Below are 18630 nucleotides of genomic sequence, written 5' to 3'. Positions count from 1 at the left end.
CTTCAAAATCTCTTAACTCTAATTAACCACCAAAAAAGCCATAAGTGGAGCTGTGATTGAAACAGTAAAGCAAAAAATGCTCAGGGACAGAATCCAAATTGTGAGTTCAAGCCCCAGAACTGGCACGCATACAAAAAAATCCCCCAAACAACCCATAATGTAAACTAATAAAAGACTATATGTAAATATCACAATGAACTATATCTCCATAATAAATGTATGCTAAGAAAATACTTTAAAGTGTATAAAAGAAATAATCATTATAAAATATTCTTTTGATATGCCTAATAAGCTGTTAAGAAATTTCATTAATCTTTTATCAAGTCCTAAATGCCTCCTATGAATAAAAGTATGTTCCCAGTCCCAGAGTTCAGGCACCAGAGTTCAAGGTATGTTCAATATTTTAAAAGTAGTATTGCAGTTATTATTTTGTTATCACATTGCAGACAATTAGGTAACATGGATGGACATAAAGATGACAAGGTCATTCATCCATCCCTTTCCCCAGGATTTTGGGGATGTGCACTTCCATCCAAAAGGCATAAACTGAAGTTTGAAAAACATAGACAAGCCCATCTCACAGTCTCCCAGCAATATAACACAAATATCTTCAAATTTCTAGAAACAAGCAGTCTCCTCTACCTTCTGGCTTTTATCCATCAGCTTCAGCATGTTGTTGGTCTGTAGCAAAGAAGAGTCTGCAGTGGCCAGGTACTTGGTGAACTCGCTCTGCAGGGAATTAATTTCTTTCATTTGTCTCTGGAAAGAATAAAAAAGAAAATCTGCTTGATTGGCACATTATTGGAAGCCTCAAGACATATATGTGGGACAACAGCAAAAAAGGCAAGCAGAGTCATGACGGTCAAGACTCTGAAAAGTAAGAGGGCACTGGTTCTTGCTGCAGAGTTAGCATGTTGCCTTTGTTTCCGCATAATGTGTGCCAATAAGACAGAGGCTACCACTGCAGAGGAGAAAGGTTTATACACTCTGTCAACTTGAGCAATGAAGTGTTCTAATAAACTCTGGTTTGGGGCGGGGGAAATGAGGACTTTAAATAAATTTACAGCCAACCCCAATGTCTCTGTAGCAGGAGTCTGAATGAGAGATGACCAGAGCATGCCAGGTCAGAATAGGAGGCTACCGAAGACGGGGCACCTTTCACTGGAGCCTGTGCCCTTCCCTGGCACAGTGATTCAAACAGTCTTGCTATCTAGGGAGGTGTCTAGAGCTGAGTGTGTGTCACTTCCACGTCAGCACTGATTTTCTTTCATCACATTTCTCCTCTTTCATGGTTTCTCCTATGTTATTCAACTCTGATCTGACTGTCATTTTGTAACTCCTCACTATTTTTGTTGTTGTTTTAGGGTAGGATATTCACCATCGAAGTTAAAAACTATGGAATCTTGAGCTCATTAATTTCTCCTATTTATCTTCATGGCTTCAAAAGCCTTTGCTGGTGATTATGATGGCATTATAGAAAGCCTTGGAAAAGTCACTTTGACTCTAATATGCATTTCTCATCTGCTTGTCAAAGTTTATTCCTCCAATCCTCTTGGAGTCAGGGGCAGGTTCAAGGCAGTTTGGGGAGGCAGTTGGTGGTTTAAATTCCCAATCTTTTCTAGAAGTTGAGGAACAGAAATGATCCTGGTTTTGCCTTTTACAGCTGGTTCTTGTTTGGTCAGGGTCTGAGACAGTTTTGTCAGAAACCATTTGGCCTTGCCATTTTATTAACAACAATCGTCGTTCTCCTCAACCTCATCATTAATGAAAAGCTGTGGCTTCCAACTATGAGCTCACCTTAATGGCTCCCAGAGCCTGCTCATTTTCGTGGTTGAGGCCAGTGGCTTGCTTTGTCTGGGCAGCTGCCTCCTGGAGCATAGCACGCAGGTCATGGAGTTTGGCTTCATAATCACTTAAAGCATTGCGTATATTCTTAACAAGTCCATTGCTCTCCATCTGGTGGCTGCCCAGCCAGCTCCTTATTCGGTTCAGCACTGCAATACAACACTTTCTGTTGCCACTTGAGAGACATGAAAGCTAGGGTTTCCTTAAACTCTGAAGGGAATGGGAAAGGAAACTTTTTTTTGGCCGGTTTTGGGGCTTGAACTCAAGGCCTGGGTGCTGTTCCTGAGCTTCTTTTGTTCAAAGCTAATGCTCTACCACTTCCAGCTTTTTTTGAGTAGCTCATTGGAGAGAAGTCTCACAGACTTTCCTGCCCAGGCTGGCTTCGAACCATAATCTCCATATCTCAGCCTCCTGAGTAGCTAGGATTACAGTGCCCAGCTGAAACTAACTTATTAATGGACTGACTGTGTACATTGCAGGCACTGCCTCATTTTCCTTCCATGATAACTACAGGAAAACTTTAATTATCATCCTCACACTACTGAGAAGAAGAGTGACTCAAAGTTACAAGACCAGGCAGACTTGGGACTTGAACCACAACTGCAGAATATATATTGAAACTGCCACCATATAGCAAATTTGAGGTGACATTTGAGCAGTACAAATGCTAGAAGAAAGCTATACATATAGTGTAGTATTAACTTGCATACATCCTTTTATTTGGATATTAGTGATATATACATCATTTTACTAGGCAACAACTACCAGTACTTGAAAAAATGCATCAAGTTAGCATCTCCCAGATTTGAGCAAGTGATGCATTTTCCTTCCCCCCAAATTTGAAATATATTTACTTAATTTCTAGGATATCCATCTTATTTTTTTGGCAATTGTAGTGCTAACATCAATCTGTGATTTGAAAATCCAATACTGGTGAAGTAACCATTATATTAAATATATAATACAATAAAGGGCCAGGCATGGCAGCTAACACCTATCTCAGCTACAAGGGAGACAGAGGTAGCAGGATAGTAGTATGAGCCCAGTTATGAAGGGGAAAACCCTACCTGTAAAATAAACTGTGAACCAGGAGTTTGTGGTTCACGCCTGTAATTCTATCTACTCAGGAAGCTGAGATCTGAGGTTAACAGTTCTAAGCCAGAGACAGCCCAAGCAGGAAAGTCCATGAGATTCTTATTTCTAGTTAACCACTGAAAAGCCAGAAGTAGAGCTGTGGCTCAAGTGGTAGAGCACTAGCCTAAAAAAAATCCTGAGAGGCCCTGAGTTTCTAGTACTGTGACATACACGTACACATACACATGTACACACACACACACACACACACACACACACCTTTAGCAAATAGTACTAGAGCATGGCTCAAGTAGTAGAATACCTGGCTAGCATGTACAAATCCCTGAGTTCCTATCTAGTACTAGAAAAAAAATACAATAGTAAAAATTGGAAAGATATAAAAGAACATTGGAAGAGTAAAGAAGAAAAGAAGTATCAATAATATTAAGTTTTAGGATAATTTTTATCCATGATTCTACAATCTTCTGAGACACAGTCTCCTAGGCTGGTGGGGAGAGCTACTCTCAATTCTAGCACATGCTTGATCTAACTGTAGTACCCCCAGAATAGGGAGAACTTCCACCTGGAAGTCCTCCACCTGTCTTCCTCATGCCCAATAAATTCAGATGGACTGTGGGGAGAATCTGGCTCATCCTTACAGAGCTGAGCTTCCCTTCTTTCGGCTTCTGCTTCTCTGAGGTGCTTCCCAAAGTTTCGGTTCCGCATTTCCCTCAGCATGCGCTCCGACTCCGCCAGCTCTCTGGAGAAGTCACCTAAAGGCAGGCGGTTTCCTTCTCCATCCGTTCCAGAGATCTGTCTCAAGAGAACTGGAAACACCACATTGTTTATTTAAATTGTAGACAACTTGAAGGGGAAAACATAGTAACTTTGGGGGGGGTATTGCTCTAGGATCATTTTCATCATGATGGGTTCTCAAATTGCAATTCTTTCGATATATAACAAAAGTTATGTAATGAAACGAAATACGTGTCATTGGGCTGAGTAATGTTTCTTACTGTGTACATTCCGGATGACATTTTTAATCTTCATATCCAGCTCTTTTGCATTTTGAATTGTCCGATCAACATTATTGTACAATGATTGTGCTTTTCTGGAATTTATTTGAGCCTACATGAAGAAATCAATTTTGCAATACATTAAATGGATGGGGGAGAAAAACCTAAAAACATCTGAAAGCAAACAAAGAAAAAAGTGGTTATAGTAGTTGATCTAATAATAGATTAACCTTTTCTTGCAATGCTTCAAATTCATGATTCAAATTGCCCAGTTCTTTTTGCAGGCCATCCATTTTTGATCCATGGTTTGAAATGGCAGAACGGTAGCTGAGTACCTGGTTCTGAAAGTAAAACACAAAGTGATTAGGAATTTACCATTCTCTCATTCTAGCAACCTGGTAAATGGGCAACAAGATGCAAGGACTTATTTAACAAGATCAGTGCCAGCTCTGCAGGAAAACACATATATGTTTACAAGAGTCTATTTTCCCATGCAAATTATGATAGGGCTCTAAAACAAAGTAGTTGTGTTGGTCAGCTGTCTGTGTCAGTCAGCTTTCTGTCACTGTAATAAATACCCAAGATCATCAACTCAGAAAGAAGAAAAGGCGATTTAGGCTTTACTTGAGTCTTCTGAATGCCAGAGGGTGAGCTAATGGCTCTATGAACAAAATAAGCCTGACCAGAGACATTTTTGTAAGTAAAGAACATATAGGAGTATTTTGTGTGCTCATGAGTATTTCAGGCAAAAACTTGATCTGCACTTCCGTCAGGGGAGGGAGGAACCCCCTCGAGCCTTATACTTCATCAGTTGTTCGTCCCTTCGTTACTGCTTGAGTATTCACTCCTGTTGCATATAATGTTGACCATCAGTGTCCTCAGGTTCTGTATCTAAGACCTAGCCATGAATCAAAAATATTACTTGTAGGTATGGCTCACACAATCCTAGCTACTCAGGAGGCTAAGATCTGAAGATCACAGTGAAGCCAGCCCAGGCAGGAAAACTCTGTAAGGTTCTTATCTCTAATTAACCACCAAAATGTTGTAAGTGGAGCTGTGACTCAGGTGATAGAACACTAGCCTTAAGTTAAATAAACGTATGACAGTGCCCAGGTCCTGAGTTCAAGCCCCAGTACCAGCATGCGCGCACACACACATACACACACACACACACACACACACACACAATTGTATTTGTTTTGAATGTACACAGACTTCTTCCTTATTAGTGTTCCCTAAAAATATGGTGTAAGACCATCTCTATGACATTTACAAAGGATTGGACATAATGAGAAAACTAGACATGATTCAAAGTAAACAGGAGGGTGTGCATAGGTGATGTGCAAATCCTATGCCAATTCATATAAAAGACTTAAGCATCTGAATGTTGTGATGTCCGTAGGGGTCCTGGAACCAATCCCCTGTGATATCAAAACTCAACCTTGTTCACTGAGGTATCTAGGGAACTTACCCTCAGGTCCTTGGCCTGGGTTTCTATGTGCCGAATTTGCTCCAGAGCACCAGCACTGGCACTCAAGCCCTGCAGCTGTGACTTGACCAAGCGGAGCTCCTCACTCATGGTGGCCAAGTCATTTAAGAGCGTCATCACACAGCTGTCACAATCTGCAGGGGCCACAGTCAAAGGCAAATGTGCTTGGTTGGTGCCAAGGGAGGATACAGAGAACGCAAGGCCATATGGCCCCATGGACAAGCCCACACAGACCATCACAGGTAGAAAGCACAGCCTTATCTTTACAGGGGAGGACGCAGATTCCAAAGAAAGAACAGCCTGCTACCCAGCATTGGGAATAGAAATGGTGATGCCGTGCAACCACATGCTTATTTTGTATGTGGGGGAAGAGAATAATACAGAGCTTTTATTTATGGAGTGTTTCCTATCTACTAAGCATTGCACATGAGGTATACGAGCTTTTCCCCTGGTGCGCTTATTGCATCTCCATTCACCAAATGGTGGGGCGGAGGCTTGGAGGAGTAAGGTGGTTTGCTGAATGTCATACAGCCCCAGAGGTTGACACAGGCTGAGTGCAACCCTGCCTGGCCTCCTTCCTCCTCCTCCCACAGCTGCTTCTCACATTGAAAACAGTGAATCTCAGCATGGCACTCATATAACTTAACTAAGCTCCTACAACTTGGAAGGAAGAACGGGTGTCTCTCTTTGCTCACCATCACATTCTTCTGCTGGGCTGCTATCTTTGGGCTCTTGATTTATGCAGTCTAAAAATCAGGGGAAAGACCAAAGAAGACATTGTCATTAAATTTACTCTTCACCTGTCACTTAACCTAGTTTTCAGAAAAGTTCTGAAGTCACCCACCCACACAGCATCACTGGGCCCATCTTCTTCTTTTTCCCTCAATCACACAGGTCATTGCTGGTGGAGCTTTGTTTGGAACTTCTTTTGTGTGTTTTCTTGATTATATGCCATTTCTCCATCAAAAAGGGCCATCTCTCCAGAGGACTATGCCTTGCTTTTATTTCTCCTTCCTGCCTTCCGTACTTCCTCCCTCCCTCGCTCCTTCCCTCTCTCCTTCCCTCCCTCTAGTCCTTCTTTCCTTCCTTCTTTTTTCTTCATAGGTATTAATGCTTAAACTCAGGGCTTCTTACTCTCAATTAGCGTTCCAGCTCATGGCTGGTACTCTACCCCTTGAGCTACATCTCTGGTTTAACATTTTTCTTGCTGATTAGAGATGGAGTCCTGGAGACTCCTGGAGAACAGTCCTGGAGACTGTTCAGCCTGGGAAATCCTCTAGGTCTCAACCTACGGAGTAGCTAGGATTATAGGCATGAGCCACTATTAGCCAGTGGCTATGCCTTTCTTATCAAATTAAAACAAAATCAGTTAAGGCTTTCTTTAGTGGACGGATCCTTTATGTTCATAATGCTTCTAATATCATTCACACACAATGAACAGTCATTGAACATCTTTCAGCATTCACTATACTTTTGTAGTAGGTATGGAGATTATCAAGGCAATGAGACAAAGATCCCTGTTACCCTTTGTTTAACAGTCCCTCTTGAGAAGCAGCCAAATAACAAAACAGTGTGGCAGATTTTGTGACAGAGCTAGGCATGCAACGTTGTTAAGGCCCACCATCAACCATTGCATATATCAGCAGAATCTTGAGGTTTTTAACCCTAGTGGTTATCCTTGCACCTTCTTTACTCCTCCTATGTCTGCTCTTTCTCCATGCTATAAATCCTTCTGCTGAAATGCTGTCTTGCATCTTTCTGAAAAAGTCTAATATCAGCAACGCTCCAAGCATGAAGCCTTGCTAAATTGCCCTTTAGTATTCTAAATATGTGGCAGGATGCATTTGCTTCCCTTCCCAACTTCACATCATTTGATAGCTGGACGGCATGTAGTATGCTTTTTATATTTCCATCCAAGCAAAAAAAAAAAAAAAAGCTGTTGAATAAGATGGGACCAAGAATGTCCTAAGGCATGACAATAAACATTCCATTATAGAGTGGTCTTAACCCATTTATTCTACATGCCTTTAGAATGGCCACTGGGGGCTGGGAAGGTGGCTCAGTGGTAGAGCGCTTGCCTTGCATGCCTGAGGCCCTGGGTTCAATTCCTCTGCACCACATAAGCAAAAAAAAAAAAAAAAAAGAATGGCCACTGGATCAGAAGTAATCAAGGGTTTTGCTCTACAACTTCCCTGTAACTATAAGATGAGAAGTGTTAGCTAAGTGATGTATGCTACATCAAAAGCATTTTTCTGGTATATTAACATTAACATTATATTAACATTTTCTTTGAAAGAAGGAAGTGAATGGGTAGTCTTCCTTTTTGTTCCAAAGGGCTCCTAATGTGTCCATACCAATACCTACTAATTATCTTTTCCTGTGTGTAAAATCCAACTCAAATACCTTCCAACATCCCAGAATATGTGCAGCTGTGAAAGAAAAACACTTTACTCCAGATGAGTGGGAGCTGATAGGAAGATAATACTACAGTATCAAAAATCACCTTATGGACATTTAAAGTTATTTTAGCTGTAATTTATTAAGTTTTTTAAACAATCAAATTGCTTAAATATAAAACTAGCTGAAGTAGTTTGTGATAGCTGTAAATATTACTATTTGCAGAGTTATCAAAGCAAGGGGACAATTGGTTAATTGGCATTTATATATTATGCATCCTGGACATTGGTGCTTGGGTCAAATAAAGTGGATATTTTATTCTGACTTTATAAATGCAAGTTAACAGAGGTATGCATTGGTCTTACCTCCGGTTAGGGGGTCACAAATCCCCAACTGGCCATTGCCGTTACAATTACATGGTTGACAGCTACCTCCAAATTTCTGGGGATTCCCAAAATATCCAGGTGCACATCTACACAAAACAGAGAAGCGAGAAGAAGCATTACCTTTTCTCATTACCTTTTCTCAGCCTCTAGCTCCCTGTTTGGCATATTTTATATAATCTTGTGAGAGAAAAGGTGACATGGATTAGGATTAGCAGGAATGAATACTTTCCATTGTGGGGATAGTCATCCCTTGAATGAGGCTGATAAGGGTAGGAGGCAGGCGGCTCCAGGGTCACCCCCCTTCTCCTTTTTCTGTTTCCAGGATTTTCAAGTCCTCAAGTACTTGGCAGCTTAGTAGCAAATGAACAAAAACCACACAGGATCAAATGGTTTGGCCAATATGGAAGTCAGGATGGCTGGCTTTTATGTAAGAATTACATTCCTAAAGATATTGCTTAATTGAAAACTAATTTCCTCATAGAAGTAAACTGCATGTGAAAGCCTTTCTTCATCTTTCCTGATGTGTTATTTCAGAGCGATATAATTTGGATTTGCACTGATTGGCAAGGCGAGAAATGAGCTTAAACATATTATTAGTGATACAATCTGAATTCCTGACCAACAAGTTTAAAGATCAGGTGTCTCAGACTCTTAGAGTCTGTTTTTTACAAGGATAAAACAAATATATGTTAATGTGTTTTATCTGAACTGAGAATTCAATTGAAATCTTTCCATTTAGCAAAGTTCCATTCCCTACTTTATCAAGCCCAAGTTGTCATTAAATTGATAAATGGAATCTTGTCATTAATGGAATTGGTAGAATCAAGGAAACATGGTAACTCCTGTCCAAAAATTTAAGCTTTACATTAAAAAAACAAAAAACCTGATAGCTAGTTCACAGATGATGTCTCAAACAATAGCTGGTCACAGTAGCCCCATGACTGTCAGGCCAGCTGTGTGATTGGTTAAGATTGGGAGGATCATAGTTCCCAGCCAACCTCGGTAGAAAAAAATCTGTAAGACTCTAGCTCCACAGAAAGGAAGCTAGATGTCACCACATCCAGCTATGTATGTGCTTGTGATCCCAGCATCAACAAGAAGCATAAAAGTAGGCAGATTTAGGGGTTGCAAGTATGGCTCAGTTGGCAGAGCACTAGCCAATGAGCAAAGCATCAAGTACAGAGTTCAAGTCCTGGTCTTGCAACAAAGAAAGAAACTAGGTAGATTCCTACATAGGTATGTGTCCAAGTGGGAAGAAAGCCCTAATTGGAAATAAATAAATAAATAAAACTAGGGCTGGAGCTATGGGTCAGCAGTACCATGCCAGCCTACTAAGCATAAGGCCCAAAGTTCAAACCTCCAGAACTGCCATACAGATAGACAAACAGTGTTAAGCAACTTTAATATATTTCATCAATGTATACCCAGTGATATGCACAAGACACAGGTTTGGGGTCAGGAAGAAGGAACTGAACCCTTTCCTTCACCACATAGCACTGTGATTAGTCTTCCCACTCCTACCCCATCCCACAAAATATATAAGCTCCATGAAAACTTCTTTGTTTGGCCTTTTGTACCATGCTATATCCCTAGAACCTTACAGTGCCTGGCACATTATAGGAGCCAAATAAATTTTTTTGGATGGATGGATGAATGAGTGGTTGGACTAATAATAAGAGATAATTTGGTAAAGAATCTAGTGCCATGCTTGTATGTAACAATAAACACTCAATAAAAAGTAGGCATGGCCAGGTGCTCATAGCTCACATCTGTAATTTTAGCTACTTAAGAGGCTGAGATCAGAGGATTGTGGTTTAGCCAGGGCCTCAAAGCCTGTGATACTTTAATCTCCAATTAACCACCAAAAAGCTGGAAGAAGAGCTGTGGCTCAAGTGGTAGATTGGTAGCCTTAGACAAAAGAGCTCAGTGACAGCACCCAGGTCCTGAGTTCAAGCCCCAGGACCAGCACTGAAAAAAAAAAAAATAACAAATCAAAACAAAACAAAAAAGAGTAGGCATGATTATAAGGCACAATGAAATACTCATTTTATAACTGGTATTATATGGAATTATTATACTTGAGAAAGACAAGACGCAGCAAATTCATGCATTCCCTAATTCACAGCAAGACAAAATTAAACAAAAAAGAAGGAAACAAGCTGAGGTGGCTTAGCTACATCTATTAAGCCAGATGGTAAAATATAAAAATACAGCTTTACTTATTAACGGGCCCCCTGTTCCTGCCCAACAAACTATGCCATGCAGATGATCTATGTTCTAAAATACTTTATAGTATACATCTCACCTGTACCTAAACTTTCCATGTAGAAGACACAAAAGTACGAGGTACTTTATATTAAAGTCACATAAATATTCGGGAAGTTTTCTTCCTCTTCCTTTATTCTTACAAAGCATCTGTTACAGATTACAAAATAAATAACTGGCTTGGAAGTGGTACTGTAGTTCAAAGTGCTAGAGCACTAGCTTTGAGCAAAAAAGCTCAGGGACAGTGCCCAGGCCCCAAGTTTAAGACCCAAGACCATCAGAAAACGACAACTACTACCAAAAAAAACTCTGGCTTTCTTAGGGCTAAACACAATCAATGGAAGTACAGTTTTCTGATTCCACAGATGACATTAGCACAATTAAAGAGCAGAGAACACATTTGTCATGTGTGACTCTCTGTGGCCAACTGAGAGAGAAGGAAAGTAACCACAGTAAGAGCCAGTAAGCCCTTCCTTCCATCCACACAAGTTCCAGGCAGGCTACTCCTCCCCCACCCAATTAGACTTCCCCACAGAGCAGATTCCTGTTTTTAACATATTCCTTGAATTTTTTCATTCCAATATAAGGACTCATGCCAGGAATAATATCTGGATATACAATCTATGTGTAAAAGTGAAGAATGTCCACATCAGCTTGGCATTTACCTGGGAAGATTTTTTTTTAACAAAAGAAACAATGGTTTGCTTTCTTGAGGCATCAAATGAAATAAAATTATGCTCAGAGGAGAGCTGTTCATTAAAAACTTCTCTTCAAATTAGCTGCCTGCCAAATAATGGATGCCGCAGCAAACCTGCTGCAGTCTTCGGCTTGTTTATGGAAAACCATAAGGAGGTTTAAATTAGGAAGCCTCTCGTGTGCCAGCTCCTCTAGCTTCTCAATCTCAAGCCTATAATACCTTCCCCACCCCGATGCCCTCTCCTGCTCATCCATCCTGTCCTGGTACAGCTGTGTCTCCCTCCCCTTGACTTTCCAGGCTGGTTGGATGGCCCTCGAGTTGCAGCCTGACCTAGCCCAACTTGTTTCTGTATCTGTTCACCACTGGCCCGCAGAGTCCATGCTCTGTTTGCTGATGTGTCTCTGGTGCTTAGCCCAGTACCAGACACATGCTAGGGTCTCCATGCATTTTTGCCATTGAAAGAAAGAATGAATACATGTGAGGCCAGTAGAGGAAATGTTCCTTTTGGGGCTGGGAAGGTGGCTCAGTGGTAGAGCGCTTGCCTTGCATGCCTGAGGCCCTGGGTTCGATTCCTCAGCACCACATAAGCAAAAATAAAGAAAGCTGGAAGTGGGGCTGTGGCTCAAGTGGTAGAGCACTAGGCTTGAGCTGAAGAGCTGAGGGACAGCACCCAGGCCCAGAGTTCAGCCCTATGACTGGACCCCCCCCCCCAAAAAAAGGAAATGTTCCTTTTGCGAAATGTTAAATGGAAAATGGAAGAACCTGAAGTCGCGCCCTTTGATGTCAGGAAGTGTCTGGGCCCGTACATGAGTGACTACACATGTCCCCATGTTAGGCTGCATCCAGCAGATATCCTCCAGCTTCTCGAACTTTCTTGTACTTTTTCTACCTGACTTGCCGTCTACCTCCAGCTTCCAGTTCCACTGCATTTTGTCATCCGTTAAGGCAATTTTGTCCATACAACATCTTTAATAGCCCAGTCCAGAGTAGTCATGCCTTCGCATGAACCTAGATTGAATTGACTTCTGTTCTTTTTTTTTTTTTTAACTTAGTTTAACTCTTGTAAGGTTCATCCAGTAAAGCAAATATTCAAAGGCATTCTGGGCTTTCAGGAAATAATACAGAGGAGATAATGGCATAAGGACTAAAATAAATGTACAAAACCAAACCCAAGTGGGTACTGAAATCGTGAAATGACAAATTTAGCTCTTTTTGCATGCAGCAAAAAGGAACCTGCTGACACAGAGAGGGAGTGGGGAATGTGCTAGAACAAACGTGAGAGGGAAGGTCTGCACTCCCTGGTGTCAGGATTAGTACATGCCACAGAGTGAGCACATTCACACTTCTCCAAGAGGAAGAGTCTGCCATTCCCAAGTACTCCATTCACTGGGCCTTCCTAGTGCAAACACCAGCCCTTCCTGTAACATGACCCTGAAAAATGAAGTGTAGCTCTATGATATTCTCCCTTGTTTCCCAGTAAAGCTGTGGATCTTTGCTCTGTGAAGGTGTATATAGTAGGTGTAGTGAACAAGATGGTGTGAACAGCACCCTGCTAAGCACTAAGGACACAGAAGTGAGCAAGACACAGACAGCAGGTATCTTGGACTGTACACACGCAGAAGTATAAAAAGCTGTATGTATATACAGCAAAGAATGTAAGGTATATATCTAGGACACGCAGAAAAGGTCAAAAGCTATGTACATATGACCATGTAAGCTCATGCTAAGCGAAATGAACCCCAAGATAGGGACACAAGAGATTTTATCTTTTTTGCTGTTCTTTTTAATATACCTATAATGTACTATGTGATTTATTTTTATTTTTTTTGTATGTTCTTCTCCCATGGTACAACCCCTGTTTTCACTGTATTTGATTTCAGTGTCCTGCATCTTGTATATATATTTTTCTAATTTGGGGAAGGGAAGGGAAATAACAAAATGCTGAAATAAGGCTACAGGATGATCCATTGTAACAATGAGATGTACAAGACACTATGTTGAAAACTAACTTTACAACACGGTGGGGGAGGGAGGAGTTGGGGAAGTGGGGAGAAAAGGGACGGAAGGGGATAAACAAAGGAGGAGTAACAATGCTCGATAGGAAATGGTCTCATTACCTTGCTCATGTAACTGTAACTCATCTGTACAGTATCTTCACTATATATATATAAAATAAAGAACGTAAGGGGGCGCAGGAACAGGTGGAGATGTGTATTTGTGAGGTGGGTATGGGCAGGAATGGGTTTATATGGGAGCAGGAGCATCTTTAGGGGAGGGTGTTTAGGAACATATAGGAGGGTGGTTGTGGGTGTGGCAGAGGGATATAAGGAATGTGGGCGGAAGTTAAATGTGTGGTACATGCAAAACTGTGGAGGGGGGGCCATGTGGGGAGAGATGGGGGAAGAGTTTTGTTGGGGGAAGAGTTTTGTTGAGGTTGTTGTGTTGGGGGTTAGTTGAGTTAGGGGGTTGGCGTATACAAGGGTACACATTGGGGGGTGTACAGAATTATATATGGATGTGCTATATCCCCTTGTCAGCTTTCTAAAATAGGAACGGGGCAAGGAAGACAGGGATGTTGATGATTTATTAAGTGAGCAACCTGGTAATTTTCCCCAGAGGCCTTTTCCAGCCCTCAGTAAAAGGACCAGCACACCTCTTTGCTCTGTACCCCTCCTTTAAGCAGACCATCCACTGGGCACACTCCACATAGGGGTGGCAGGGTGGAAGGCTGTGTGGAGGGTGACACCCACCTCTCGCATTGGGTCCCTGTGTATCCGGGTTTGCAGGCACACCTCACGTGACCCCCATTCACCACACAGCCAGTGGCAAAACTGAAAGGAAGATAGAAAGAGGACACAATCACAGAGGTAAGTCCACAGGCTGTATGACCATTATTATTACTGTCTTAATCACAAAGTGAAAAATCGAGACACCCTCCTCAACCCCACTGTGAAGAAAACTTCGTGTAAGAAGTTTGGAAGTGTAGAGAAAATGTCGTCCCTTCCAGATTTGTAGAGCTGATAATGAATGACTTTGGCTGACACCGGGCAAATGCAGGAGAGAACTGTAGGCATTTCTTTTCTTTCTGGCTTGGAGAAATACATTCCTTCCCTTGAGATCTGTCTCAAAGCATCTCACTGTGGAAGAGATGATTGCAACAGCATTTTTCCAGGAATAACAAGGAAGGAATAGAACAAGTCCAGGCAAGAAAAAAGAACAGAGGAGTTCTGATTCTTTTACGGTATTTTCTCCTTGTTTGTTCTTGTTTCTTTCCTATGAAGCTCACTGCTTAGTCAAGAGACCAGGCCCTGGGAACCCCAGAATGGAACACAAAGCTCGCTATCTGCTTTGCCATTTCTGTGGGTATAAATCACTGGAGATTTTCATACCAAGATGCAGAATTTTGATTCCATTTATCTCTAAGCTGATGGATATTTGACAAGCAGCTTCCACCAACAAAGAGACCATGAAAAAGCCCTCTGTTGCCTTGGGACAGATGTGTGTCTGTTTATTGGCCATTAACTAATCTAAATCTGAAGGGAAAATGATTCATCTATCACTTCCTGGTAAGAGAATCCATATTTGGGAAGTCCCTTTTGTCCTGTTAATGGATTTGCCCCTCCACAGGGACAGTGTGAACATTACTAGTTCTTAAAAATAGGTTTACTGATCAGTCTTGAGGAGCTATCTCTGCGGTGCTCCAGCTTCATGAAAACTAGGTGCTGGCCCTGATGCTATCGATATGCCCTGTAACAAAAAAATGAAACACTTCTTCCGAGTACCCTGGTGGAAATTTTTCTGCCATCTACTTCTACCAGCTTCTGTTCAAGCAAGTCCGGACAGGTGGGACGTGATAGATCCCTGTGCAAATAAAGCTGCAGGACTGGGCAGGTTGAATGAGTATCAAAATTACAGATAGTGAAGCAGGGTGAAAATTACAAATGCAGATCTACAGGCAAATAAAAACTCCAAAAAACACTGGTACATGTGACTTTGGAAGATGTTAAGACCTGGCCAGTTTGATAGTGGGCTGATAGGAAATTGCATTTGCAATTTCTAAGCCTGAGTACTATAGAAAGGTATCTTGATTTCTGAGCTCACAGTTGTTTTATTTGGTTATCTGATTTTTTAAAAATTTTTCTCTTGGATCCCATGGTGAATATGTCATAATAAGCAAGATTATGACAAAGTGTCAAGCCCAAGAGAATGTAGATTAGCATAGAAAGAAAACAAAAAAAAAGGACAAAACCCAAAAGCTTGACCATTGCCTGCAAGGCTCGATAGGATATAGGCCCTGGGTAATCCTCTCCAGCCTGCTTGAAACTAAAACTAGACAAAACAACAAAATGAAACAAACCCTAAATAAGCCTTCTGGTTTCACTTGCTTTTAGTTATTTGCTTTTAATTCACTTTTAAAAGTCACTAATTTTGACGTCACTGAACAATACATGTTATTAGTCTCCCATGAGCTTTGCTGTACGTAACAGCTCTGACGCACAGCTCTTAATGGCAATTGTTACCTAGGTGACTTCTCAGGGCCTTGAAGGCCACTTTGCTGAAACCACAGATTCTCCCTTTTGGCCTGTGAGGGTATCTGTGGGATGATTTCTTAGACATCTAGGGGCAGAAAAACTAGCCTCAGATCATGACAATGCTGTGAGTGAGTGTCGGAACGTACGTTGTATGAAAAGCTACAAAGATGAAATACACACATGCAGACCACTCTCCCTCATCTTCTATCACCATCCCCCCAACCTTACAGCGCTCTTCTTTACCCCATAAATATCCCTAAATTGTACTCTCAGGATGGAGAATTAGAGACTGGCCCTCTTGTCTCCATGCTTGGCTGCCGAGTGAATCAACCGTTTCTCTTTTGCCAAGCTTGCCATTTCAAAGACTATCTTACTGTGTGTGTCAGACTAAATGGGCCTAATTGGGTAAGTGTTCCCTCCCACACTACACTCCAGCCCTGCCTGCCTGTCTAGGAACTCATCTTTACTGAGCCTTTCCCTTCTGAGACCTCATGGTTATGATATTGCCCTGGCTTCCTCCACTCACTATAGATCCCTGCTTAACTATTCCAGTTCTCCTTGGCCACCCCCTAACCCAGCTACATACTCTAGCCTAGCCATATACTCACCTGCCCTATTTCAGAATGTTCATCTTTATCTGTTACTCAATTTCCTATTTATTTGTGTATATGTACCCTCTCTCCTTTCCTTCCCTAAGCCACTCCAGTAAAGCCTCAGGAGATCAAAGATCTTACCAGCATTCTTCACTGTAAGTTTTCCCCAGTGTGAGGGCTGGCCCCATAATGGCTCAAAAATAAATCAATAAACCACTGAGTGAACAGCAAAAGAAAGGAAGAGGGAGAAAGGCCAGAAGAATATACTTGGAAAGACTGTTGTTTCTGCTTTTTTCCTTGCCTGTTCTAGTTGCACATTTCTTAAATCAGCTCTATTGAAAGATATGTGACATATCACACAATCTACCCATGCAAAGTACACCAAGTACAGCGTGGCTTTGCATAGCTCAGAACTGTACAGCCTTCAACACACATTTAGGACATTTCCATCATCCCTCCAAAGAAAGCTCGTGACTCTTTAGCAATCACGTCCCCTCTCCCTCCTATCTCCTCACCTACTCCCCAGTTTCCAGTAACCACATGCAATGACTTCCTCTGTCGGTAGGTTGTTTTCACATTTCTACAGTACCTGTTGGTGTGAGGACATGGACAGACCCTGCAGGGTCCGTGGACAGCATTCCCATAGTGACCTTCCTTGCAGCGCTCACAGTGTTCTCCCGCAGTGTTGTGCTGGCAGTTCTTGGGAGAGATGAACAGGACAGTGAGTATCATCCTATTATGCATATTATTTTTGAGGTTGTTATAAACGGATGCAATTATTATTCAGAGCTGGGGGTAAGGTAGAGATTAAACCCAGGACCTTGAACACACGAGAAGAGTCCTCTACTACTAATCTACTGAATCCATAGAGCATAATCTTACACAAGTATAACTTAAGTGCTCTAACTCTGTTCTGTGATATCAGTTTTGCCAACTATATACTTTACCTGTCTAGTGTCTGTTGGCCTTATACATATTCCAAGCCATGACAGAGTAAAGAAAGATCAGCTGGGTTCATAGACCATGGTAATATTTCAGAATGTGTGGCCTCCTGGGCAAGTTTCTTTTTCTCTGAGCTTTATTATGTTTTGTGTCAATTTTACTGATGCATAACTACACACAAATGTAATTTTCTTAAAATGCACCATCAGAATAATGTGACTTTTCAAAGCTGCTGTGAAGATTTACAAAAGCAAAATGTACTAGGCCCTTGGGAAACACAAATTTTTCTTTCCTCTTCTCTTTACAATTGCTTCTCAGAAGATTAACTTCATTTTATTTCATAATTCACTTAACACAATGAATTGGAGGGCAATAAAATTTAGACAAATGGAATTTTGTGAAAACAGCATAAAATTGTATAGGATTTGTAGAAAGCACTCAACTTAAGTCCCAAAGGAGCAAGAAATTGTTTCTAAGCATTTTATTTACACAAACCCAATGATCTTCATGTGAAAGTCTAACAGAAGTCAGTCTTCAGTAAAATGTTTTGATGATACAACTTAGCAACCAAACAGGCTATTTACAAAGCCAAATGGTTGGGTTGGTTTTATTTTGTGGGGAATCTTGTTGTTGCTGTTGTTGTTGGTCAGTTGTAGGGGAGTCCTCATTTAATATAACACTTTTCTTGGTTTTACCTTACAATAAAGATCTGAATGAAGCTGGGCACTGGTGGCTCATATCTGTAATCCTAACTACTCATCAGAAGGCTGAAATCTGTGGATTAGGGTTAAAGCCAGCCTGAGCAGGAAACTCTAAGAGACTCTTACTTCCAATTAACCAGCAAAAAGCTGAAATGGAGCTGTGGTTCAAGTAGAAGAGCACTAGCCTTGAGGAAATAAAGTCAGGGACTGTGCCCATGTCCTGTGTTCAAGCCCCAGAACCAGAAGGGGAAAAAGATTTGAATGAGCAACATCCCTAATTTCCCTTGCTATGAACACTGCTTGGAGATGTTTTCTGTAAATGAAAACGACCTGGAAATTTTGATTTTATATTTTACCATGGTATAAAGCAGTAACAAGTCAAAAATTTTAATGGGTGTGTATTTTTAAATAATACCTAAGGCAAGACTTGGAAGAAAATACAAAATATATGTGTATCACAAGAGCATGTGATTTGTTTCTTCAGGTTAAATAAATTAATCCTTCTTGAATCTTTAAGTAACTGAGAATTAAATAGAGCATGTTTAGATGGGAGAAATAAATTGTAGCATTTTCTATACTGTAGGGAAACTCTACTTAAAAATAATTTTTTGGGCTGGGAAGGTGGCTCAGTGGTAGAGTGTTTGCCTTGCATTCATGAGGTCCTGGGTTCAATTCCTCAGCACCACATAAACA

General features: G+C 41.2%; 1 protein-coding gene across 2 annotated transcripts in view; it reads right to left on the bottom strand.

The window, feature by feature from the left end:
* The window catches only part of Lama3 (laminin subunit alpha 3), a 227740-nt gene that overhangs the window by 46899 nt on the left and 162211 nt on the right, over positions 1-18630 (bottom strand). For both annotated transcript variants that reach the window (XM_042675276.1, XM_042675275.1), the window contains 10 exons: positions 16884-16993; positions 13920-14000; positions 8187-8293; positions 6120-6170; positions 5407-5558; positions 4166-4276; positions 3936-4047; positions 3579-3746; positions 1798-1994; positions 643-759 (listed from right to left, as the gene is read on the bottom strand). In XM_042675276.1, the coding sequence (XP_042531210.1) occupies positions 643-759; positions 1798-1994; positions 3579-3746; positions 3936-4047; positions 4166-4276; positions 5407-5558; positions 6120-6170; positions 8187-8293; positions 13920-14000; positions 16884-16993 (1206 nt within the window). The remainder of the gene's footprint in view (positions 1-642; positions 760-1797; positions 1995-3578; positions 3747-3935; positions 4048-4165; positions 4277-5406; positions 5559-6119; positions 6171-8186; positions 8294-13919; positions 14001-16883; positions 16994-18630) is intronic.

This window comes from Dipodomys spectabilis, unplaced genomic scaffold (genome assembly GCF_019054845.1).
Source record: "Dipodomys spectabilis isolate Male_0828 unplaced genomic scaffold, ASM1905484v1 ptg000024l, whole genome shotgun sequence".
Lineage (NCBI taxonomy): Eukaryota > Metazoa > Chordata > Mammalia > Rodentia > Heteromyidae > Dipodomys > Dipodomys spectabilis.
Note: the sequence above shows the minus strand (reverse complement) of the source record. Positions and strands in the feature narration are given on the sequence as shown.